This window comes from Hevea brasiliensis, chromosome 18 (assembly GCF_030052815.1).
Source record: "Hevea brasiliensis isolate MT/VB/25A 57/8 chromosome 18, ASM3005281v1, whole genome shotgun sequence".
Classification (NCBI taxonomy): domain Eukaryota; kingdom Viridiplantae; phylum Streptophyta; class Magnoliopsida; order Malpighiales; family Euphorbiaceae; genus Hevea; species Hevea brasiliensis.
In genome coordinates this window covers 35867876-35893515 of record NC_079510.1, presented here as the reverse complement: position 1 = coordinate 35893515, position 25640 = coordinate 35867876, and the positions used below count along the sequence as shown (strand labels likewise).

The following is a 25640-nucleotide window of genomic DNA, read 5'->3' as shown; positions in this document are numbered from 1 at the left end:
TTTGTCCTTTATGTTCTCAATTTTTTCCCATACAAAGAAGAGGAAAGATGGCAGTGTGGAAAGAGGAGCGAAAGAGATTAAACGCTGAAATGGAAAGAGAAAAGGCTTGAACGAAACTTTTAGCATCTGGGGGTATGTATGATTTTCCATTTTCTTTTTAATGGGTTCTTAGAAATTAAATTTGCTTAGCTGATGCTTACTTTGAGCTTGATTCCAATTTGTATGGGCAATTTCATTCTGGGTTTCTTGTATTATTGGGTACTCAGTACCGTGTAATGGAGGAAAAACAAAAGGAAGTGGGTAACGAAGTTGGCTAAAATTGATTATAACAACTCGTTCTGATTTCTGACACCTTGGCTTATAATCGTTCATATGATTTTGTTTTTCTCACTTTTTAGCTATCTGCAATAAGCAAACAAGTTTACTTCTTGCTAGGACAGATTTTTAAGCTTGTAATGCATCACTTTTATGTCTGCCTCATCCTTAGCAGTAACCAAAAAACTTCATTCAAACACCAAAGAAATCCTAGCTGCGGCTCTTGCGACAGGTTTTAGTTGACACCATTTCAATTATAGTTACAGGCCTTATAAGTTATGAGTTTGTTTGTTGAAGGAGATGACTGCTGATAGCTGAACTTTTTATACTTCTGAATTTTTTTGGATGTATAGTGGATGGATTTTAATTTGTTCAATTGTTGTTTACTTTTTTTCCCCAAGTGTGTATTCTTCACTAAGTTGATTATTTAGTTTGAAGATTAGGGGTGTATTAGAATTTTTTTTTGTTTTATGTGATTGTAGGAAGATTATTCCTAGCTGAATGCATTTCATCTGTAGATTTCAACCTCAAAAAGTTTAAGTCTGCCCCTGCTCGCAGATTGCAAATGAGACTGCATGGAATCAGATTTCTCAAAATCAGTTAAAATGACGTTATGGTTCCTCAAATTCCGGAAGGCATGAACTTTTCTCATGGTGATCTCACTCCAAAATAATAAAACCGTCATATGTTTGTTTCTTTGTCGAATTTGTTTATGAGACAGTAATGTTTGCTTCAATCAGACGCGCTGTGGGTTCAATCAAGGGCAGCATCACTATTGGACTTAACTACGCTATCAAAAGGTGTGTTTCCTTTGAACTGATTATTTTCTTGGCAACCAAATGGAGGCTTTTTATTATTTAGATATCAGTGATTAAGGCCTTTCTTTTGTATGACTATTTTTAGCTCAACATTATAGGATGCTTCAAATTTGTAATGTTGGATTATCTGTTCTGTTCTGTAGAATTGTAGGGTTTTCCCCTTAATTGTTCTGTAACATCTAGTTGTCAGACATTTTACTAAATAAAATTGAAGGAATATGTTCACTTGCTTATGGTTCTAAAAATGTCCATAAAATTCCATGATGGGAATGTGTTGAGCTGTGGACACAAGATCAGCTTTGATACCAGGTGACTACTGCCTTAAAATAAACAGCTAGCCAAGGAGAGAGGATATTAGGACCATAAGAGATAGATTCTGGGGTTTTGACAAAGTAGCAGAGTAGTTGGCCAGAACTGTTGATTTCTTCCTTACATCTGCACCTCATAGTTTGTATAATTCTTTGAAGCTATCATGCAATTAGTGCATCTGCATCCTTTAATGGGAAATGGGAAAGTCTTGGACCAATCCATATTGTTGCGTTCCCATCATTTAAAATGCCTCTGCAATACATGACATGTGCACTTAATGCAGGGAATCTTTGGTTTGGTACTATTTTCTAGTTCATAAAGGGCCCAATCTCTCATCATTTCTCCAAGCCACTTCCATTACTCCATCTATTAACAACATCACCTTTGTGCACCTGAGAAATTACAGGGCTGCATTGCCTTTTCGAGAGGCACCAAGCGTACTTTCTCCTCCTTATTTTTTATGGACACACAGGTTAAATGTGTTTGTCAGTCATAATTTTCTCAGAAATTGGATACATGGAAGATACATGAGCGGTGCGTCAATTGAGCTGAAGACAGACAGTCCTGTTGTCAGGTTTTCTATTAGTAAGCAGCCTGATGAAAATGGTTCTCCAGAAAATGAGAAGAAGACCACCAAAAGGGTCAAAATGTCTAGAAAGGCCAAACTGAATGAACTCAGGTTCTATCGTCTCAAGGCCAAAAAGAAGATGAATTCCCCAAATCCAGAAGTTCGGATTAGATATAAACTTGACAAGGTTTGCCTCCTTTTTGAATTATTCATCTCTCTTTAGTTGTCTCATTTTATTGAATATTACCGAGAATGCTACAAATTTTCAGATTCTAAATTATTGGTTGTTGCACCACATTTGTGCTTCTTTCATGGACAGAATTAAAAAGTTCCATCGAAAACTAATGCAACATTGCTGCAGTGCATGAGCAATAACTTTGCTGTGTTTTACTGGGTCCTTGACCTAAAGATGAAGTCAAGATCTGTTTCACTATACTTACACTGGTACTTGGCATCTTAAACGATAAACATAGAAAATCATGAGGCTGCTGGTCTAGGAGCAGTTCCTTATATATATATATATATATATATATATATATATATATGTTTGCTTGGTGTTTTATGGAGTTGACCTTTTTCAGTAACCCTATTGATTGAAAGAAATATCCTGTTGACCAGCATGAGGGAAATGTTATTACCATCATTGTCTTTAATTTTTATTTGGGTTCTCTGAGTTAATTTTATTTTTTTTACAGTTATTCCAACAAAATTATCTTACTTCTAACCATAATTTTGCTTTTATCCTTAGGCCAAGCGAAAGGAGGCATGGTTGATTGAGAAGTTGAGGAAATTTGAGGTTCCCAAAATGCCAGCTGAAACATATGATCCTGAAATATTAACCGAGGAAGAGAAGCATTACCTCAAGCGTACTGGAGAGAAGAAGAAGAACTTTATTCTAGTTGGAAGACGAGGAGTATTCGGAGGCGTTGTTCTCAATATGCATCTTCATTGGAAGAAGCATGAAACAGTGAAGGTTATTTGCAAACCTTGCAAGCCAGGGCAAATTCATGAATATGCTGAAGAGCTTACTCGACTCAGCAAAGGCATTGTGATTGACATAAAACCTAACAATACTATCATATTCTATAGAGGAAAGAACTATGTTCAACCAAAAGTTATGTCACCTCCAGATACCCTATCTAAACAGAAGGTAATTTTGTCTATTTTTGTACATGGGCATCTGCTGAATGCACTTTATATTATATATGCATATGTTAGCCCCCCCTGATGCCCTGCACGTAGTGCCTCTAATTGGTGTTGTGGATCATCCAGAAATATTTTTCACACTAGTAGTTGCAATATTCTAGTTTTGGATCTGCAATTCAAAAATATTTCAGAAGGCCCACATTTACACGAATATATTACTGTTGAATGCAATGCTACAGTTTTCCTATTCTTCCTCTCTCTCTTTGATGCACACAAATTATATGGAGTTTTATTTTGGATCGTATGGAAGTTCATATTTGGATGAAATATTTCTTCAAAAATATTAGAAGATAATTGACAAAATCAGAAATGTAAGTTTTTTTTTCTTTGAAAAATATGCACAAGCACTAACTGATTTTTTTAATACAAAATTGATATTTGTTTATTATGGCAACATGAAGATGCCATGAATCAAACTAGTAGTTAAGGAATTAACTTCTGACTGCTCATCACTGCCATTTGATAAAAGTTAGGTTCTAAACTATCATTTGAACATTCACTTGCCACCATTTTGTTTGTTTTGCAGGCCCTGGAAAAGTATAGGTACGAGCAATCCCTAGAGCATACAAGTCAGTTCATTGAAAAATTGGAGAAAGAACTTCAAGAGTATCTTGAGCATGTCGCTCGTTACAAGAAAGAGAAAGAGAATAAAGAGAATATGCCACACTTCACCATTGTTGATGAATGATGGCAACCTTTGGAACTCCAGAAAAAAAGGTTAAGTTGGCCCTTTGATTGGCTAGGGATTTTCTTTATAAAATTCTTCCTTCCACTGATTGCCTTTTTTTGCAGGATATATTCTTGAGTTCATGGTTTTTGCTGATTGCCCTTTTTTTTCTATAAAATTCTTCCATTCATTTCATTGCACCTTTTTAAGAATAAGGTGGGAAAGTCTTTCTACACAAGTGACGAACATATAAGGAGAGAGGCACTCCTCCACTAGTATGGCAAGTCCAAACATTAGCCTGTGCATTTGAAGAAAGCTGAATCCAGTTTGGAGATGGTCCAAGCCATAAAATGCAAACATAAATTTTAGTTTTATTATTTTAATTCTGTTCATCTTATAGCTATAAACATAAACATTGTGAATTTCACTTGCCTATCCCAATTGTTTGAATGTTTTAGGTGATGGTTTGGGATAATACTAGGCTCTATTTGTATAGTTGTGCAGTTGAAATGAGCAAGAATTTAAATGTATTTCAAGTAAATTATAAAATTTAATACAATTCAACTCAACTCGACTAAGCCTTTATTCCAAAAATTTGGGATAGGCAAGTGTAATTCACAATGTTTATGTTTATAGCTATAAGATGAATCCAGTTTGCAATTCACAATGCATTTGAAGAAAGCTGAATCCAGTTTGGAGATGGTCCAAGCCATAAAATGCAAACATAAATTTTAGTTTTATTATTTTAATTTTGTTCATCTTATAGCTATAAACATAAACATTGTGAATTGCACTTGCCTATCCCAATGGTTTGAATGTTTTAGGTGATGGTTTGGGATAATACTAGGCTCTATTTGTATAGTTGTGCAGTTGAAATGAGCAAGAATTTAAATGTATTTCAAGTAAATTATAAAATTTAATACAATTCAACTCAACTCAACTCAACTAAGCTTTTATTCCAAAAATTTGGGGTCGGTTTTATGGATTCTCTTTATCCACTCTAAACGATTTTGGGTTAAATCCTCAAAAATGTGTAATGCTTCTAGTTCATATTGTACTACTCTCCTCCAAGTCAGTTTAGGTCTACCTCTTCTTTTCTTTCTATCCTCTAACCTAATGTGCTCTACTTGTCTAATTGGAATCTCCGTATGTCTATGCTTTACATAACCAAATCACCTCAATCTCCCTTCTCTCAACTTATCTTCAATTGGCACCACTTCTACCTTTTCTCTAATACTCTCATTACGGACTTTATCTAGTCTAATATGGTCACTCATTCACCTTAATATTCTCATCTCTGTAACTCTTATCTTAGATATATACAACACCTGTAGTGCCCAACACTCACTACTGTATAATATGGTATGGCTGTACGATAAAATTTTCCTTTCAATTTATTGGGAATCTTGCAATCACATAAAACTCTCATGACACGTCTCTACTTCAACAATCCGGCTTTAATCCTATGACTAAAATCCTCCTCACATCCCTCATCTACTTGAAGGATTGAGCCGAGATATTTAAAGTAATTATTTTGGGGCAGTACCATTCCATCTAAACTAACTCCTTCCCTGTAGTTTGAGCAACTCTGTATATCTCTCTTATTTTTAAAATAGGTACTAAAATACTCATCCTCTATTCATTATGTATTTTCTTTAAGTTTAGAATCTTATTAAACAATTTAGTTAACCATGCCATTCTCTTATCTCCCACACATTTTCACACTTCAATTGGTATTCCATCGGGTCCAAAGGCTTTATCCACTTTCATTCTCTTAAGTGCTTCCTTTATTTCTAAAGATCTAATCCTTCTAGTATAATTCACATTCATTTCTATTGCTCTATAGTCTATATTCATGCTATTACCACTTTGACTATTATTAAAGAGATCATCAAAATAATTTCTTCATCTTTCTTTAATGTCATTGTCTTTCACTAACACTTTCCTTCTTTATCCTTAATGCACCTAACTTGATTGAGATATTGACATTTCTTTTCTCTCCTCCTTGCTAATCTATAAATATATTTCTCCCCTTCTTTAGTTTTAAGTTTCTCATATGACTTTTAAAGGCTTGCACTCTTACTTGATTAACTACCTTTTTTGTCTCTTTCTTTACTATCTTGTACTGTTCATATGGCTCATTATTATCATACTGCGATAATTTCTTATACCATTCCCTCTTTCTCTTCATTAAATTTCTTATACCATTCCCTCTTTCTCTTCACTACTTTTTATATTTCCTCATTCCACCACCATCTCTTTTGAGGGTGGTCCATACTTCTCTAATCTTTGATGCCATTTGTATCCACATACCATTGGCCTCCACATCCAGTTTTCATGCTTCGGACTCGAGAAGCTCATTTTTTAACTTTACTTGCTTTACTTCTTTGAACTCTCACCACTTTATTCGAGCTACACTATTTCTTCTAACTTTACTTGAATTGTTCCTAAACTTAACATCCAAGACCACTAACCAATGTTGACTTGTTAAAGCCTTTCCCGGAATGATCTTGCAATCTTTGCATAGAGCTCTATTTGTCTTTCTGATTAAGAGAAAGTCAATTTGGCTTTTATGTTGTCCACTTTTGAAAGTCACTAAATGTGACTCTCTTTTTATAAAGTAGATATTTGCTAGTATTAGGTCGTATGTCATAGCATAATCCATGATACTTTTTCCCTCGTCATTTCGGCTGCCAAAACCAAAACGTCCATAAACGTTCTCATAACTTTGCCTATCACTTCCTACATGTCCATTCAAATCTCCACCGATTAAAACATTATCTTCATTCAGTATGTTTTGCATTAGATCATCCATATCTTCCCAAAATCTTTGTTCACTCTCACTATCCAATCCTATTTGTGGGGTATAAGCACTAATTATGTTTATTATTTTTCTTTCTAGTACTAGCTTTACTAGTATAATTTTATCTCATACTCTTTTCACAGCTATTATAGCATCTTTTAATATCCAGTTTATGATTATGCCCACTCTGTTTTTGTTCCTTTCCTTTCCGGTAAACCATAGTTTGTACTCTGAATTACCCACTTCCTTGCTTTTCTCTCCTACCCATTTAGTCTCTTGAATGTAAGTAATATTCTCCCTTCTCCTTTCCAAGGTATTCACAAGCTCCATTAATTTTCCTGTAAGTGATTCAACATTTTAAGTATTAATCCTGATTCTCCTCCTATCCAATTCCTTCCTAATTAATCTCCTTCTATAATATCTTCTATTGTTCTCTATGCCTATCTTGTGTTCTATTCTACTATTTGTTCTGCTATCTGTCTTATGGACTATCTTCTTTACCCACACTCGTCCATGATGTGGGAACTCTTACTCATTTAACATCACACACGGGCGCTGGCATGGCGCGTCACTTTCGGTAAATGCTCTACACCCTTGCGTATTTCTCACTACACCCGAGCTCCGATATAGCACGTCGTAAGTAGAGGACGCCCAACTTTTATAGTATTTGAATCCATAATATAAGGTATGACGATATTTTTACGCTGGTTGTCACCTACTGCAACCCTCCTTCTTTATCCGGGCTTGAGATCGGCTAAGCACAAACTACTCAACCGGAGTTAAATTATAAAATTTAATATAATATCAAATTTAAATATTTTATAATTCAAAAAAAAAATTACATATTCAAATTAAGATATAGATGTAATTGGGTGAATCTAAGCTCTCTCTAGTTTTCTAAAAAGAGGAATTTTCTCTCGCCTTCTTTTTGTGCTTTGGGCATAGGATGGCTTTCCTTTTACTAGAAGAGCGAATTTTTTCCCTCTCCACCTTTGGGCAGGATTGTAAATAGCTTTTGGGTGTGTTTTTGCATGCAAATTGGGCTTCTCGAAGAGAGACATTTGTGATCTGCCTTAGGTTAGCTTAATAGAGCTTGTAGCTGTGGTTTGTCCTTTTTTGGGTTAGTTTTTAGCTCTCCAAGAATGTGCTCTGCAAATTGCGTTTGAACAGTATTTTTGTAGTAATTTTGCTGGCCTGCTTTGTTTATTCACCTAGGGGTGGCCACGGTTAGGAGCCGCCGGTTACGGTTCTTGAACCGTCAGTTCAGGTTCAATGAAATCATAAACCTGAACCAAACCGTTAGGGGGCGATTTGGAAGACGGTTCCTAAACCGTTGGTTCCGGTTCAAGCCCCGGTTTAAAATAGTTTGAAGGGCGGTTCGAAAAGGGATGGTTTGGGAGCAGTTTAGAGGCAGTTTAAGGGTGACTTAGATCAAAAAAATTAGAGAAAAATTTTATTGATTCAGAATAAAATATTTTAATTTTTCTTAAAAATCTTTCAATCAAAATAAAATAAGAAAAAGAAGAATGAAAATAATTTATCTTTAAGAAAAATTTAATAAGTAAAGACGTGAACTTGATTCAAAAACTAGAGATGAAAATAATTTTTTTTAAAGAAATTAGCAAAAAGTGTATGAATTTAATTTTACTTATGTATCCCTTTAGGATTTAGAGAAATCAAAATTTCTAGTTTATTGCTTGCCTTTTTAAAAAAATTATATAATAATTGATAATGAAAAAAGTACAAAAGAGAAAAAAAAAATTAAAATAGAGAGTATTGAAAATTTTATGGATGATATAAAATAACAATAAAGTAATTAAGATAGTATTGAAAATTTTAGTGAGTATATAAAATAATAAAATAAGAAAATTGAGAGAGTACAAGGAATTAAAAGGAGTGTAGAAAATAATTATTTAGAGAATTTGAGAGAAATTAAAAAAGTATTAAGAATTAAAGAGTGTAAAAAATAATTGTGCAGACACTTGATGATATATATAAATGAATTAGGAGTGGAGTGAGATATTTATTGAATTTTTTTGTATTTAAATTACTGGTTTGATTCGGTTCGAAACTATCAGTTCAATCCGATTCGAAAATGCCGGTTCATAGTTTCTGAAAAATATGAATCTGAACCAAATCGTAGAAGGACGGTTTCAGTCTGGTTCAAAGTTGGTTCCGATTTTGATCCAATTTTGACCGAATTAGTTTTTGTTTGATTCCGATTCAAAATTAGACCGCGGCCACCCTTATATTCACCGAATCTAAATAGCCACAGAAATTTGAGACTGCTTGTTAGCTCTACCGTTCGCGCAAGTTACTGCCATTGTGAAGTTAAGATCAAAGTTCCCTTTTTGGGTTGCGGTTGTGGAAATTGGTTTCTTTGTTGTTTTTAATGGTTTTTTGTGCTCTTAATGGGAAACTTTCCTATTGCCTTCTAAACGACAGAGATCAGCGGTGGTGCTGCTGCAGTAGTTATTTCCCTATCCAGACCTCTTGCTAGGGATTGTTTCATTTTGTTGTGGGCTTTATGGGCCCTATGATGCTAGGCTAGCTTGATGGGCCTTGGTAAAATTGTCCATTTTTTGGTGATCTCGGCCTACCTATAGTGGATTGTATTGGCTCTGTACTTTTTAAACCCATGTTAATGAATCTCTATCTCCTCTCCTGGCCAAAAAAAAAAAATTACAGATATGCATACATATTATGATGCAAGTGATTAATTCATATGCGCATGATGACTTGAATTCATGTATGAATTTTTCGTTATAATTTAATGTTAGGGATGCATCAAATGATTGCAAACAGCAACATCCTTTGTTATTACCCTGCTTAGTTGGTGGTTTCCTTTCAATTAAAAATCACAGCTGCCTCCAAATGCCACACTTATTATGAAGTCTCAACAATCAAGTCATTGGGAGTCCATAACCACCACATTTGGTAGTTGTCGTGTTTCTCTCACGTTTTGGTGAGTGTTTACGTGTTGGGTTTCCTCTTTATGATATAAAAATTTTCCATATTTTTTTTTCTGAATTAAGGGGAAAAAAATCCAATATTTGTAGTAAAATTTTCTAATTGACCCAAAAGCAAAAGGAGATATTTGTTCAACTCTTATATTTAGCACAAAATTTTTATCTTAAATTAAACGTTTAGACACATATAAAACATAAAATTTATAGATAAATACATTTGCAGGTGACTTAATATTAAGATAAATTTTGATATCATATAGAGAAAATAGATTAAGTCTAACTCAATTTTAAAACTTAACTGGAGAGGAGAAGCTTTACCCAAAAAAAAAATTACATGCCTCTGTCATTTTTATTGAGAAGAGAAATAATATAAATCAAAAGTAGTAGACTTTTTACAATTTTTTTGGATAAATTTAACATAAATTTTAGAAATTAATTATATAAGAAGAGTTGATGGAGTATGTGAATTAACCAAATTATGAAAAGTATATGTCAATTGGATGATATATATAATTTTTACCATTATTTGATTTTATATTTTTTTACATGTCCAATATAATAATAATGATCAAAATTATATATATTCCTAAAAATGATGTTTTATCCATCTGTTTATAATAATAAAGTAATAAATGACATACAGCCTCAATTGTCAAATGTAAATCTATTCTAAAAAAAATAATTATTGACATAAAATTAAGTAAAAAAAAAAGGCTATGAGAAAATTGTACCCTTGGATGATGATAATAATAATAATAATAATAATAATAATAATAATAATAATAATAATAATAATAATAGTATGGGATAAATATATGAAAGAAGAAGAAAATAAAAATGAAAAAAAAAAATTCTCTCAGCTTCCTCAACATTATTAATTACTGAATTTTATTAACTTAGTTATAAGATAACATAAATATATTTCGATGAAAATTAAATAACCCTTTATTTTTTTATATCAATTAATTAGGGTTATTTAGTAGTAAAATAATACAAAATCTCAAAATTAAATTGTTTAAGTTAGAAAATATATAGAGCCATAGGGCATTTTAGTAATTTATGAAAAATTAAACTAAATGATTAAAGTATAAATTTTGCCAAACTTGATAGGCTAAAATAATTAGATTTCGTTAAATTTTAGTTTAAAATTTAATTTTATTTTTATACTTATTAGAAAATTTTAATTTAATTAATTTTTTACTCTAAAAAATAAGAAAAATAATAATTTAAATTTTTTAAATTAAATTTAAATTGAAATTAAAAATTTAAATTAATTTAAAAAAATTAAAAATTAACCAAATTAAATTTAGATATGAACGAAATTGAACATTTTGACAAAAATACAGGTGGTTTCCCACCATGAGGCCGAGGGGTTCTGCTACCCTACATCTCACGCAAACTTTAGGGACAAAAAAAAAAAAAAAAAAAAAAAGGGTGAAAAAAATAATAATAAAGCAAAGAAGAGAGAAGAAAGGGAAGTTGAATCGCCAAGCTAAGTCACACGCTACCTGGGTCTCATTTCAATTCACCTTCCACTCTCACTCAAAAACCAAATTCCACGTGATCCTGTCAACTAGCAAATCACTTCTCCATCTCTATCTCTCTCCTTTGCTACACACAAACCTTATCTCTCTCTCTCTACTCTCTACCCTAAAATCTCCCACACTCTTAGGAATTCAATTCCACGCAACTTCAACATCCTTACTATCTGATCATCTTCGTTTCCACGGATCCAGCCGAATCTTCAGTTCACTATCTGTTTTTTTCTTCTCTGTAGTGCTGCCATTTCTGTTTGAGATGGTGGAGAAATTGAGGTGAGTGGTGGTGATTATATGTTTGTATGTATAGATGAAGCAGCGGAAGGTGACGCAGCACCAGAAATCTCACTTCAAATGGAAGAGAAAGGTGTTTGCGGTGTTGTTGTTAGGGTTTTGTTTTGGGAGCTTGCTTTTGATGCAAACTCAGTACACTCGAATTCTGGCACTCTCTTCTCTGCAGTCTCGTTTCGTTCAGAAGCCGAAAATTGCTTTTCTCTTTATAGCTCGAAATCGGCTTCCTCTCGAAATTGTTTGGGATGCGTTTCTTAAGGTAAATAAACACAGTTAATCAATGCTTTTTGGTTTAATGGACTGAGATTTGTCTGTGTCTTTGATGGATGCGATTGTGGCAGATCATATAGAACTCTGTGAATTATACATTGATACTAGTTAATCCAAGTTGTTATTTTGATGTTTATATCATTCTTGTGATACTGAAATTAAAACAATGGAACGAGATATGAAATGGAATGGACCGTGGAGCGTTATGTAATAGATTAGTCTTTTCCTTTTTTTTTTTTTTCCTTGCAAGACTAAAACATTAATGTAATTACTTATTTTTGGCATCATTAATTACAGCGTAGAATAGGGTGAAAAAAATCTCTTGGACGCTAAAATTTGTAAATTTAAAAGATAATAGTATCTATTAGTGAAACAAGTTGCCCTTCCTTTTCTAGGAAAGAACAAAGAACAGAAATTATGAAGAAAGGAATGAAAATACCCCATACATAGGCAGAGCCATTATTATTATTTTTTACTTTGTATTAAAAAGTATGAAAAATGTGACCACACCCCTTCAATTATATATATATATATATATATATATATATATATATGTATATTCATTGTGTTTCTTTGTAAAATAATTGCCTTCACGTTTACAATTGCAACTATTAATGTATGGGCTGTACATTTTATACTCATGCATTATGTTCCATCAAGGGCAACAATAGCAACCAAACGGTATAATCAATATTGTATGCAATTACGATTTCTTTACAACTTTAATTATTAAGCGCCAAGCATGTTTGTGCTTATAGGGTCTGACCCAGCCTGTGGCTAATATTTCCACATGTCAGGCAATCGTGCCAACTATAAACGTAGTATTGTCATAAAATACTGCAATATGTTTTCAGTTTCTGACAAGAGGGCTAATATTTCAGCAGTAAGAAGAGGAAACTGCATGTCAGACTGTATCTTTCTCCTGTTCATGCATTGAGTTGTTAGAAAGAAACAGGAGTATGATAAATGAGGTGGACATCTATCATGAAGCATTGGTTTTGTGATGATTAGACTGAAATCTAAATTTCCAATGGCATAAGATACTCAGTAATATACTAGGATTCTTATCATGTATTCCCCTCTCTACAAAATGGTTCTGATTTTGGTTGCACTTATATTTCAAAAGACCAAGATTTTTCTGGCTTTTTAGGCTGAAAATATACTTTGTTGGTTTGTATTTGTTTTATAGCTTGCTTTTTTTTCTATCCGCATCATTACCTTTTTTGAGTGGGCATGGGAAGAGTTATTCTGGGAAGTTTTGCTCTGTGCATGTAAGAAATGAGAAAAGGCCAATCTCCCACTTTGTAGGATGACTCAGACAGACCAGTTTTTTCCCTCTTTCATTTTCTTTATTTTTATTTATTTATTTATTTTTGATAATCTTGAAGCTTGTATCTGCTTTAGGATCATATTTGATGATGTGATAATGCTGTTTGCAGGGCGCAGAATCTAGATTTTCAATTTTTGTTCATTCAAGGCCTGGGTTTCTGCTCAACAAGGCAACAACAAGATCTGACTACTTTTTGAATCGCCAAGTTAACAATAGTATACAGGTTGTCATTCCTACCATTTAATGTCACACTGGAAATGTGAGGCAATTATTATATTGCTGCTTCATGTCAAGCTACAACCATATAATGACTGAGTTTTAGTGGAGGCCAAAGGCGTTCCAACAAGAGGCCAAAAGCAAAACTTTGAATTTGCAAAGATTAGGGTAACCTATCATTTGTATGTGTGTGTGCATGTGCTCAAACTTGTGTGCATTGATGTTGACAGAGTTTAACTGTTTAGTTTTACAATATGGAAAACGGTCCTTAAGACACCTTGAAAGCGCCAGAAATTAAATCAACTACTATGTATTTGTTAACACAACCCCATGTATTATTGGGTTAATTAATTAGGTCATATGGTGATAATCAAACGAAAATTAGTACTTTTTAGATTTTTTTTATTGGTGTGATATTCCTGTAATTAATTCCAGGTAGACTGGGGAGAAGCAAGCATGATTGAGGCTGAGCGCATATTGCTTAGACATGCGCTGGAGGATCCTCAGAATGAACGCTTTGTTTTCCTCTCAGACAGGTGAGAATTGATGCCAATAATGGATCCTTGATTTTATACCATTATGTATCTTTTTGTCTTGTATTGAAATCTCATTATTTTGTTCGAACAAAAATTTCATAATGTTTCCAATCTTACATGCATAAGAGATGCTATTTTGGTGGGATTTTTTTTTTAGTTGAAGGCTTGAAGCTTGTTTTTTATGTCATTTTTTACCTAACAATATCTCAGTTACATGATCTTCTCTCAGTTGCATACCTCTTTACAACTTCAGCTACATGTATGACTACATCATGTCAACATCAACTAGTTTTGTAGACAGGTTAGTCAGCCAGGTTCTATGCGCATACCATATATTTTATATTTTCTCTTGATATTATTACATGTTCTGCAACTGAAAAAAACATCATTGGTGTTAATAAAAATTCTTCTTAGCCTCTTATCCCACATCGCCTACTTATAGACTTTGAGATCTCTTTATAATCTGTTAGCTCCTTCAACCTTAACACTTGGATTTTAAGGTTGGGCTTGGATTTCTAACATGGTATCGGAGCCTAATCCCTTTCTTTTAGGTTGTTTCTCACAAGCTTATGTGGAGATGGGCTTTTAAATGTGAACAAAAATTCTTCTTAGCCTCTTATCCAACATTGTTTGCTTATAGACTTTGGGACCTCTTTATAACTTATTAACCTGTCTACCCTTAACACCTGGGTTTTAAGGTTAGGCTTGGGCTTCTAACAATTAGAAGCTGTTATTGTTTAACAGATATTGTGTGTGTTATTTATGCACAGAAAATTGAAGTTATAAAGTAAAAAAGCATATGACTTTCAAGCTGCATGTTGACCATTTCAAATATTTTATTTTGTGCATTTAAGCACCTGAGCTTCAAAGCATTGTGCATCTGTTATGCCTTTCTGAACAGTTATTTTGGAGAGGAAAGAATTGTTTTTTGGTTAATTTAGACATGATTCCATATTCTATATCTGCCCACATATGGCAAATTGAATTGAAATGTGAAGAATATAAGACTGCCAGTTAGGGCATAGCCAACCTCTAGCTACATTGAGTTGAGTTTATCAGATCCTCATTAGATTCTTGGAGATCTCTGTTTAGATTTCGTTTCTTTATTAAACCCATTGCTATTGATACAATCTTCCAGGGGCTGTTGGGAACCCAAATGACCTGTTTAGTTTTTAACAAATCCTACTATTGACAATAGAAGTTTCTTGCATTGATTGGAGCAAAAGTTCTTGAATCTTCAAATCTGTTCTTTGGTTAATATAAAAGCTATCATTTAACAATAAAATTGAAGAAAAATAAAACTCTGCCCACTATTTGTGGCCAGCACAATTTGTTATTGGTCAGTAGATATATTTAATAGCCAATTGATTGTGAGTGAGGTATTACTGCTGTACACCTTTGTCACTCAACTAAATCCTTGTACAGCCATATCCTCTAAAATTCTTAGTTATCTTATATTTTCTTACAGTAGCAATATGATTCTTTTTTTGTTTTTCATATTCTCCTGCATCATTTTATCCATAGTGGTGCTCCACTGGATAACAAGATGAGAGGTTATCAGATTTAGATTCAATGGGGGCTAGTATGTCATGAAGTTACCATGGATTAGTACAATGTAAAAATTATTCATTGATGAGCTCTTTTTTTTGGGGAATCTTGCAAATACAAAGACCTTAGAAAAGTGAACAGTGAATTCTCTTCCATGCCAATTTCTTCCTCTTTGAATCTTGTCTTCCTTTGTATGCTTTATAGGCGAAATGTTTTGCATTGGCCAAGGGATACGGGATTCTTTGCATAAAGGTTTAGGCATGAAAGTTCCTCTTCAACTATCTACACTAATATTTTAGGTAACATCTTGTGTAGAAAACTGTTCTTACAAAACAAAGTGTAACTTTGGGTATTTATTGGGCTTTTTTTTTTGTCTTTGTTTCTTTGTTCCTCTCCATACAATTTAGAAGTTGCTGTCTACCTATACTTTCTCACTCTTATGTAACTTGAAACTATAAATTAAAAAAAAAAAAAAAATCAGCATTTTTGATTCAGAACCTAGCCTTGTTGTAAGGTTGTTCGCTAACAGCCAAATTGAGCAAATCTTAAATTGTTGGCATTGTTCATCTTCTAAACATTATTGCAGCTAGCAGACTAATTGATTTAGCTGTTCTTGTTAATTGCAATCCTTTTCATGATTTCTTGAAATAATTTTATCAATCTCATTAATGATTTAGCAGAAACCTATGAAGATTTTATTCATTATTGGGTGGCTTCTCACCATATTTTTATTAATTTTTGACAAAAAGTGATTATATTATTGTCTTCATTTAAACATGTAAGCCAACTTTTCCTCTTTTTTTGGCAATCATAAATTTTTGGATCTTTTGGATTGATTTGTTCAACTAAAATGCTGGAAGCAGCTTTGCTGATACAAAAGAGGGCCGCTACAACCCAAAAATGGCTTCATCCATTCCTGTTCGTAACTGGAGGAAAGGATCTCAGGCATGATTGCTTCTTGATGTTAATGAAAAACTAAAAACAAAATGATATACATTTGTTGAACTGCAGATTGTGTAATTTTTTTGTTTTGTCATGTTACAGTGGGTTGTTCTCACCAGAAAGCATGCAGAGATTGTCGTGAATGACACTACAGTCTTTCCTATGTTTCAACAGCATTGCAAGGCAAGTTGAGGTTGTCTGACCTTTGTTCTGAAGACAGAATATCTTTGTTCCCGGCTTCTAACGTAATAGATGTTGATGCCATTGTATTATCTATGCATTGTTATTGGAGAATAAATGTAGTACATGGATAGTGTATCTGATTTTGTTGTAAACATGGCATAGGCATGGATAATATATCTGATTTTGTTGTTAACATGGCGTAGGTTATTTATGTTCATTCTTTAATACGTAGCTAAATGAGTTTACTTGATTGAGCATATTGAAAACTGAAAATGAATGCCATATCAAACCTCAATTCTTAAAAAGAAGCTCTTTTATCCCTGCACTAAAATTACCAATTACCTCAGAGATTACAAATTACTATATACTGATCCTTTAAGTTTTTCTTCTTCAGTAACAGTTTTCCACTTTATAAAGTTGATTTTTTCTTAGTTTTCTTGTTTATTGGATTCTGTTAATTTTCTCTTATTTACTTTATTCATGCATGATATTGATGCAGAGGAGATCGCTACCTGAGTTTTGGCGGGACCAACCCTTTGTAAGTAACTTCATCTCTGTCTTCCTTTCTTAAATTACTAGATTATATATTTTATTTCCTGAAAAAAATTTAATATCTGCTTTTGAAGTGGATTTGAAGATGTTATGAAGTGATAATTTTTCATTGCTTCACTTATAGCCAGCTGATGCAGCCAAGGAGCACAATTGTATTCCTGATGAACATTATGTACAGACATTACTGGCTGTAAGATGCATTCTTATACTTCTATGCTGAGCCTTGTTTGAAAGATGTTATGTCTATGTCCTTAATGATATTATGTTGTGTGTCTACATTTTAAATTTTTGTCGTGTAGTCGAAGAAGTTGGCTTTTATTTATTGTTTGACTTTTGTGTCAATCTATTAGTCCTGACTAGCTTTACCTCATTGTTTTTGTTTATTATCTTTATTGTTTTAATTTCTTTAGTTCTGAAGTTTCTTTTAACTGTTCTTTTCAATTTAACAAATGGTTAGCATACTGAGAATCAGATAAAATTGAATAGTTTCTACTTTCTAATAATTCTCAAAAATTTTATGCCTTCAATCTTGGACTTCTTGTCAATTTCACCTACATGCAGACCTGAAGGTCACGAAGGGTCAAATGCATAGCATTTGCATTAGCAGGTCCTGATCTACTATAGCTACAACTTGTGATGTTTAACTTTCTGCTGCTGATAAGTCAATAAATAATCATGGAATCATGAAAGAATATTGTCAGTAATTATAAATACCTCTTAAAAGTAATTTATGTTGTTTGTTTTCTATGTATTATTTGTATTCTATATACTGTTTGCAATTCCTATTCTTTGAATTGTTTGCAACACCTTATTGCAGCTGGTTGCTGCTGAGAAAGGCAGTTGACATGCGGTTTATGCTACCTTATACATAGCTATTTCAGAACTGACCTTTTAGTCAGAGCTTAGATGGTTCTAGGCCTTGGGATTCTCCAACCATGAACCTGAACGAAAATAATTAATAATTTAAGGGAAAGCATGCTTAGCTTGTTAGTTTCACCTATTTTATATATTGCCTCTAAAGCATTCATTTTTTTTTCTTTCAAAATTCAGCAAGAAGGCTTGGAAGGAGAAATCACACGAAGGTCATTGACGCATAGTTCATGGGATCTTTCATCCTCAAAAGACCCCGAGCGCCGTGGATGGCATCCTGTTACTTATAAATTCTCTGATGCTACTCCCAAGCTTATAAAATATATTAAGGTATTAGCCGAGTCTTTTTGGTATTTGAACTAGTAAATGTTCTGTCTTGTTATTGTCCATGTATTAAGAACTTGTTGACAGGATTTAGTAGCGCTAGTCTAGATCTTTCTGCAGAATTAGCTCCAAACTGGGTGGAATGGAGGAAAATGATTCATATAGCCAGTCCCAATCAGATTGGGATTAAGGTTGAGTATGTTAACAAAAGTAGTGATCACTTGATTTTGTCACATGGCAAATGTTGCATGTTGTTTGCCTGGTATCATCACCACCTCAACCTCTGCCAGCATGATACTGTTATGCTGCCACTACCGTAGCTGTCACCTCGCAGACCATCTTGATTCTTGTTTTTAAATTTAATAAACTTGATAACTTTGAAATAATTCCATGTGTTTCTAGAATCTGAAAATCTTATGTGTTCTTATTTGTATAAGAACTCACACTGCATTATGATTTGTTCACAGTTTTTCCAGGTAAGTGTGGTGGAGAACATACATCAATAGGACATGCATGGGACCATCCGTATCAGTGTTTTAGTTTCAAAGTAACTATAATATGTTCTCATCATATTTGCATCTCTGATAACGAAATTGAAATTATATTCCCCTAGTTTTCCATTCCTGCAATTTGAATAACATAGTTGGCAGCTGTTTTGATAGAGTTCGAAGGTAAGTCTGTGTGCAATTACTTTAGTGCAATACAAGTCATTTGCATTATCAAATAAATGGGAGAGGGAAACATTTGTAAAGTTTCAATTACCTTTGCAGGGCATTGACAATATTTATTACGAGACTGAATATCGGAGAGAGTGGTGCACCAGCAAAGGGAAACCATCCACATGCTTCCTTTTTGCAAGAAAATTCACCCGTCTTGCTGCCCTTCGCCTTCTTAATATGGTAAATCCAAATGTACATAATTTTGAATTAGAGGTTGATTTCATTTGATAAGGATTTAAAGCAGGGAAATATTTGAATTTGGCGCATTTATGATATAACTCAAATTCAAATGCACACTTATTCAAATGAACCCTAAGGAAATTAAACATAAGTTAGATAAGCAAATGAATTTATCTGTATTCTCATTCTTAACTGATACATGCATTGCACAATTTTTTTTTTTTTAGTATGGTCAACAAGTTCCATCAATTTATTTGGGTATTCATTTTTTTTCTGTTGAACAGTCTCTGCTGGGAGCTTCCCGTAAGGCACAAACAAGGCATGATTCTTAACAATGCTGAAGTGGATTTCTTCTGTAGGTACGATGTTAGATATGAATAGTTGGCCTTAGCCTATATGGATAAAGGTAATGCGATATGGGGTGAAGGTTAATGAAGAGAGCTGTAAATTAGAGTGGAAATGAAAAAGAAATATCGGAAAAGAAAAATAAATTTTAAATATAGTGTATTCTTTTTCTTTTTTCTTTTTTTTCTCATTTGTTCAGTCACAGAATAAGAAAAAGGGAAATATCATTGTGTTTGATATGGCATATGCTGTATTCTAAATTGCTATATTTTCACTTTGGTGCAAAAACAAGGGGGTTGTGATGATGAAGAGGCCAATGCGACTCCTACATCTCTTCGCCTTGAGAAGTATGAGATGGTCGTAGTTTTTTTATTTGCTCACTCTGTTGGTGTATATCATGAAAATAACTCACAAAATTGTTGAATATAAAATTTAAAGTGAATCAACAATAAGTTTATTATTAACTGATTACAATCGTTGATATCTTCTAAAAATATTCGTTCACAAGTCACTGCATACATACCGCAATTACATTGTATTTACTTCTCAGCTACGGCTTGTGGCACTCCTAACTTTGGATTACCTTTGTCATTGCTAATGAAATTCGGTCAACGCTAAGATCCAAGCCAAGCAAACTTCCTTTTATATTTTTTTTTATTAACTTTTTTATTATAATTTAACTTTTACTTTTAATTTTATTTAGAAGACTTGATAAATTTTGACCTGTTAAATAAAATTAGTATTTACGACTTCTGTAAAAAACAGTTCATTTTTTTTATACCTCCTTATATTCTTATTGTTAATATCACCCTTCAACACTGCATATATATTTTTTTTAACAGAAAGGAAATAGAGTATAAATGGAAATACAAATTAATATATTATACTTTTTATAAATGAAACTAAAATAATGCAAGGAATTTGGAAAATTTAATAATATTGACGGAGTATGTAGACCAGACCGGCAAAAAGGCATGTTATGTATTTTACTTTTCAGTTCTATGATTTTTTTACAGCTCTCATCGTATAACTTATAAATTTAAATCTTTTATCGAAGAAAATACCTACATCTTATAGAATACTCTCTCTTAAAAAAATATGTATATCTTAACTACAAAAACACATAAAAACCTCATTAAATAAGGAAAAAAAAAACATTATAAAAATTCAAGATCTACCAACTAAGAAAGATTTTAGAGTTTGTTCACTCAAAATCTATCACAATGGTGGACTTGAGAAGATTTGCTCAAAATTTGTTCCAAACAAATATAAATCTAGAAGTTATTAAAAAAGGAAAAAAAGAGAGGGGCTACCACCAGTAAGAATACTTATCAGTCACCACCAAAAAGAAGATCAAATAAAGAAAATGAGGAAAGATGAGAAAAATAAGATAGAAGAAAATGTTTCTAGAAAGAAGGTAGAGCGTAGCTCTATATAATTTGTTATTATTCCTTTAACACTATATTTTTAATCTACCTTCTAATTTGTAAATATTTTTTGTTCTGGGTTTCTCACATTTTATAATTACAATAGCACATTGATTAATTCTCATTGTTCCACCTTAAATAAAATACTCACAACCCAAATAATCGAATTTAGTTAAGGAAATCAAGTTTCTTTTAGATTTAAGACCACCCCTCAATTTATTAAGTGTCTTTACATTTTCATCCTATAATTTAATTTTTAATCTACTAATCCCTTTAACCCTATCTTTTCATTATTGGTTTATTTTACGCACTCTTCTTTATTTTCGTCTATCGCATTAAATCAATTCTTTGAACAATGAACAAATATGGAATAAACAAGAAAAATTCATTAATTAGTCATCTTTTAATTGATATTTTGACTTTTTCTTGTTATTATAAACATTTTTCTTAAAACAACTATTATCTTCACTGCATGCAATTGCAATAATTCCATCTTCTCATTACTCTCTTTAAATTGTTTAAACTCTACAAAAAAAAAAATTTCATTCTCTTATCTGCATACTCTTTTCATTGTCTCGACGCTAATCTATTATTTTTAAATACAAGAAAATATAAAGCAACCCAATATAGCCCATAGGCTAAAATAAAGTACAAATAAAAAGAATAAGCGTGAAAACACCGCTCTACTTTTTTTAATTATATTATATTCATCTACTTATTTTTACTTGTTTTTACATATATACACTCATTAAATTTATAAAAGATATAGTGAATTACACCCACAATGCAACAAAACATACTGATTTCTTATTAGTTGAATGTATTAATTATAGTATATATTGAAAGATATGTAAAAATTTTCCATATTCACTATTTTAAAGGGTGTGACTATAAAAAAAAATTGAATTCATATGAAAATGAGTTTAATAATCACTAGATCAAATATTTGTATTTAGATTCGTATATTTATTATATATATTTTAATTAATTTTATATAAATTTTAATAAAAATATTTAATTTAACTATTATTAAATCGTTCTTATATGAGTTTAATGTTATATTAGATTGTATTCGTAAAGGAAAAGTATTTTAAATTAAAAAAAAAAAAGCAAATAAGAACATAAATGAGAGCATTGTGCCTGTAGAGATAAACAATTTAATTAAATGCGATGAACATTGTCTTAAGAGAATCTATTAATGCCACTAATATTAATTAGTTCAAGACCTTGTAATTTGAAAACTAACAACTAATTAACTACCAATGACACGTATGTGTATACGTGTAGTAATAGTGCTGTGAATGAGATCTTTCTTTAATCCACTGGCAAGGCATTGCCTCAAGCTCACTCTATCTATGGTCATTTGCTCAGCAAACCCATGTGCTTTTGCCTCTGACTGTTACTACCCACCATCGATTTCATATATTATCTTCTCTGAGTGGTTAATATTAAAATTAAGAAATTTAAAATTTAAAATCTGATAATAGAAAATAAATAAATTCATTTATAAATTGCACTAACTTGAAATTAATTTTTTTTAATTGCATATGGTAGTTCAATACTTAAAATTCTGTACTTTCAAGCTTCTTCAAGTTAACATGAATTTTAATGTGTATTTTAAAATCTTGGGTGTGAATATAGAGAGTTTGAAATATTTATATATAAATTCGTACACTTTATATATATACTTTAATTAATTCTATATACATTATAATATAAATATTTAATCTAACGATTGTTAAACTCGTTCTCATTTGAGTTTAAGTTTATATTAAAGAAAAATGTTAAATGACTCAACTTTCAACTTTGTCTCACCTAACTTTTTTTTTTTTAAATTTAGGTTTAGATTCAGCTGTTTAGATTCAGGGTTTTAAAATTAAGGTTTAGAATTTTAGAAATTAAAACTTAATTCAGGGTTTATGGTTTAGAATTTTTAATTTATAATATTTGGGTTTAGAATATTAGAGTTTAGGGTTTAGAGTTTTAGAGCTCAAAACTTAGTTTAGGATTTAGGCTTTAAAATTTTTGAATTTAGAATATTTGGGTTTGGGGTTTAAATTTTTAGAATTTAAGGTTTTGAAATTTTAGAGTTTAAATTATATATATATATATATATATATATATATAAAGAGAGAGAGAGAAAGAGAGAGATGGAACAGATGAGGCATATATATAGTTGAGTCATGTAGCATTACTCTATATTAAATACAGTGGAGGAACTAGAGATTGATATTTGGGAGGAGGCGAATTTATAATTTTTTTTTCTTATGAAAAAATAACAATCATTTTAAATCGAAGCGGAAAAAATAACTCTCAAATTTTAAAATTTTCTTTTCATAAAATACGCATTAATAATTTTATTTTTACTCATATTAACTTAAAATCTTATTAGTTCACTATTCAAATTATAAAATAATGACTTTATAAGTTCATAATTTATACATAAATATAATTACCAAAATAAATATATCCATACTAAATATCAAAGTTAATAAAAATCCTATAAATGAAATTATCAATTTTAATTATAAAATAGAATGAAAAGGAAAAAGAAATAAAATAGAGAATAGTATTAGATATAAAAGAAAATTGAGTTTTCAGTCTTTAGAACTTGAGCTTATATATATATATATATAATTAATTAAGAATTTAAATTATAAAACGTGATAAATTAAGATTTGACAATAATTAAATTTAAATATTAAAAAGGAAAAAATTTGAATTAAACCATGAGTACAACTAGATGCAGAATGAATCATATAAGAATGAATATTTATAAGCTCTTTGAAAAATTTTTTTAGCTGGGGTGGCAGTGGCCCTGCTTGCCACCCCTAGTACCGCCATTGATTAAATATACACTAGAATTTTTGAATGCCGTATATCATGGAGCAAAATCAGGATGGATTTGGATTAGGTTGGATTGGATTTAAGACTTTTTTTAGATATGATGTTGAAGGGTCGAATTTATTTAAATGATTATATATGATATAGTTCCTCCAGTTTTGCTTTTCTTTCTCCTACATTAAAAAAATATTATATATTAAATTTTATTTAATTTTAATAAAATTTTAAATTATATATAATTATATATATATATATATATATATATATATATATATATATTAATACATAGAGAATAAAAGCAAAATAGCATGAACTGCACTATAGATTTATTTGGCATTGATGTTATAACAATCGTTAAGAAAATTAATTTTTTAGATACGCTGGTTAGAGAGTATTAAAAAATAATTAAAAATTAAATTTAATAAATTTTAATTATAAAAATATTATAATAAAATAATTTTTTTAAATTATTTTTTTTACGACATATAAAATGATATTTTTATTTAAAAAATAATTTTTTTTTTAAAACTCAATGCTAAACATTTTATATGTGACCCTTGGCATAGGCTAATTATTAATAATCTTCTTGATCAAAAAAAATTATTGATAATCGAATGAATAATTATCTTTAAAATTAATTCATAATGCCTTGTTTTAATATTAAGATTTGCTCTTTCTGCCGTCCGAAACGCTTTTAGGATGCCTCAGAAAAAAAGAAAAAAAAATTGTATAATTCCTCCGGTTCAATTGGAGGAATGAAAGCCACGGGTCTGCGAACTATTGGTTTTTGGTTATCCACAACGCTAATCGCGCGTACTTTTTCGGTTTTCTCTGACACTAGTAAACGTGTACACGCGTTATGTGCGTGGTACTCTCCTATTGGTCATTGTCTTGGTAGTTGATCCAATTAGTAGTTAACCGTTTCGACGTTCCCTAACCGTTTGAGCTCATGCGCCGACGCTGGTGGGCTCCTAGACTCAAGTCTTCCCTGTGCAGTATCACACGTGGCAAACTATTAAATCTCCACATATCACCCAACATTTTTTTTACAGTAAAAGTAACAGGTCTTCAGGTGTCGGTGGATTTACCCCTGTAACGCCTGCACGCGGCAATAGTCGGCACGCCAACGCGGACTGAGTGAATTTTTTAAATTACTTTTCCATTGTTAAAAAAAAAAAAAATTTTAAATCCCAGTTGGTTTAGTTATGCTTATGCAAATTGAAATTTGGTCGGTTCATCTTCTGGAAAGGAAAATAAATAAATAAATAAATGCGCACGACTTGGCATGTTGTTAGAGGCTCAAGTTACAGAGAGGCCCACATGCTTTGGATAAGAATATTATCTTTTTTTTCTCCTTTCTTTTATTAAATTTGTTTAGATACCTTACACATACCAAATTCTTAAAGAAATTTCTTTTATATATATATATATATATATATATATATATAGTTTATTGAAAACATATGATTTACCTGGTGAAGTGAGGTTCGAGTCTTCATTTATTTAATTTTTTATTAAATATACATATTAAAATATAAATTATTTTCTCTTTTTATAAAAATATTTGTTATGTATGAAGTTTTTTTTTTAATTCAATAAAGACATACCGAGCTATAGTTCTCTTTCTTTTTCCTTCATAAAAATAAATAATAATATTAAAATAGCTAAATAAAAAGATTCAATCTCAACATATTTATTGTTCTGATTGATTTGAGATAAAGTATTTATACTATATTTATAAGATTTAAGTAAATTTTCTTCTTTTAAACTAATTTTTTTACGGTAGAATTAGACTCAACTTATTTTCTCTATATAGTATTTAAATTTATTTTACTTCAATATTAAGCCACCCAAAGATTTATTTGCCTGT

The 25640-nt window shown here is 31.4% G+C and overlaps 2 protein-coding genes across 7 annotated transcripts; both read left to right on the top strand.

The window, feature by feature from the left end:
- The first annotated feature begins 6 nt into the window (after positions 1 to 6).
- On the top strand, positions 7 to 4452 carry LOC110641903 (uncharacterized CRM domain-containing protein At3g25440, chloroplastic). 5 transcript variants are annotated; one of them, XM_058140742.1, is made up of 6 exons: positions 7 to 132; positions 798 to 968; positions 1056 to 1115; positions 1948 to 2197; positions 2759 to 3160; positions 3743 to 4452. In XM_058140742.1, the coding sequence occupies exons 4-6, from the start codon at positions 1970 to 1972 to the stop codon at positions 3902 to 3904; spliced, it is 792 nt and encodes a 263-aa protein (XP_057996725.1). In that variant the 5' UTR covers positions 7 to 132; positions 798 to 968; positions 1056 to 1115; positions 1948 to 1969; the 3' UTR covers positions 3905 to 4452. The 5 variants fall into 5 exon arrangements, with proteins under 5 accessions (XP_057996725.1, XP_057996721.1, XP_057996724.1 ...); XM_058140738.1 differs by having other exon boundaries at positions 798 to 1115; positions 1726 to 2197; positions 3743 to 3933; positions 4009 to 4452; XM_058140741.1 differs by having other exon boundaries at positions 798 to 1115.
- A 6673-nt stretch (positions 4453 to 11125) lies between these two features.
- LOC110641911 (glycosyltransferase BC10) lies at positions 11126 to 19804 on the top strand. Of its 2 annotated transcripts, none has more exons than XR_009146013.1 (11): positions 11126 to 11743; positions 13194 to 13307; positions 13736 to 13836; positions 14066 to 14137; positions 16248 to 16329; positions 16429 to 16509; positions 17009 to 17047; positions 17186 to 17251; positions 18112 to 18261; positions 18723 to 18926; positions 19026 to 19154. XR_009146013.1 is itself a non-coding variant. In XM_021793808.2 (11 exons), exons 1-11 carry the CDS (start codon positions 11504 to 11506, stop codon positions 19484 to 19486), a joined length of 1122 nt encoding a protein of 373 aa, XP_021649500.2. In that variant the 5' UTR covers positions 11130 to 11503; the 3' UTR covers positions 19487 to 19804. The 2 variants fall into 2 exon arrangements, 1 of the variants encoding a protein (XP_021649500.2); XM_021793808.2 differs by lacking the exon at positions 18723 to 18926 and adding an exon at positions 19439 to 19804 and having other exon boundaries at positions 11130 to 11743.
- The last annotated feature ends 5836 nt before the right edge of the window (positions 19805 to 25640 follow it).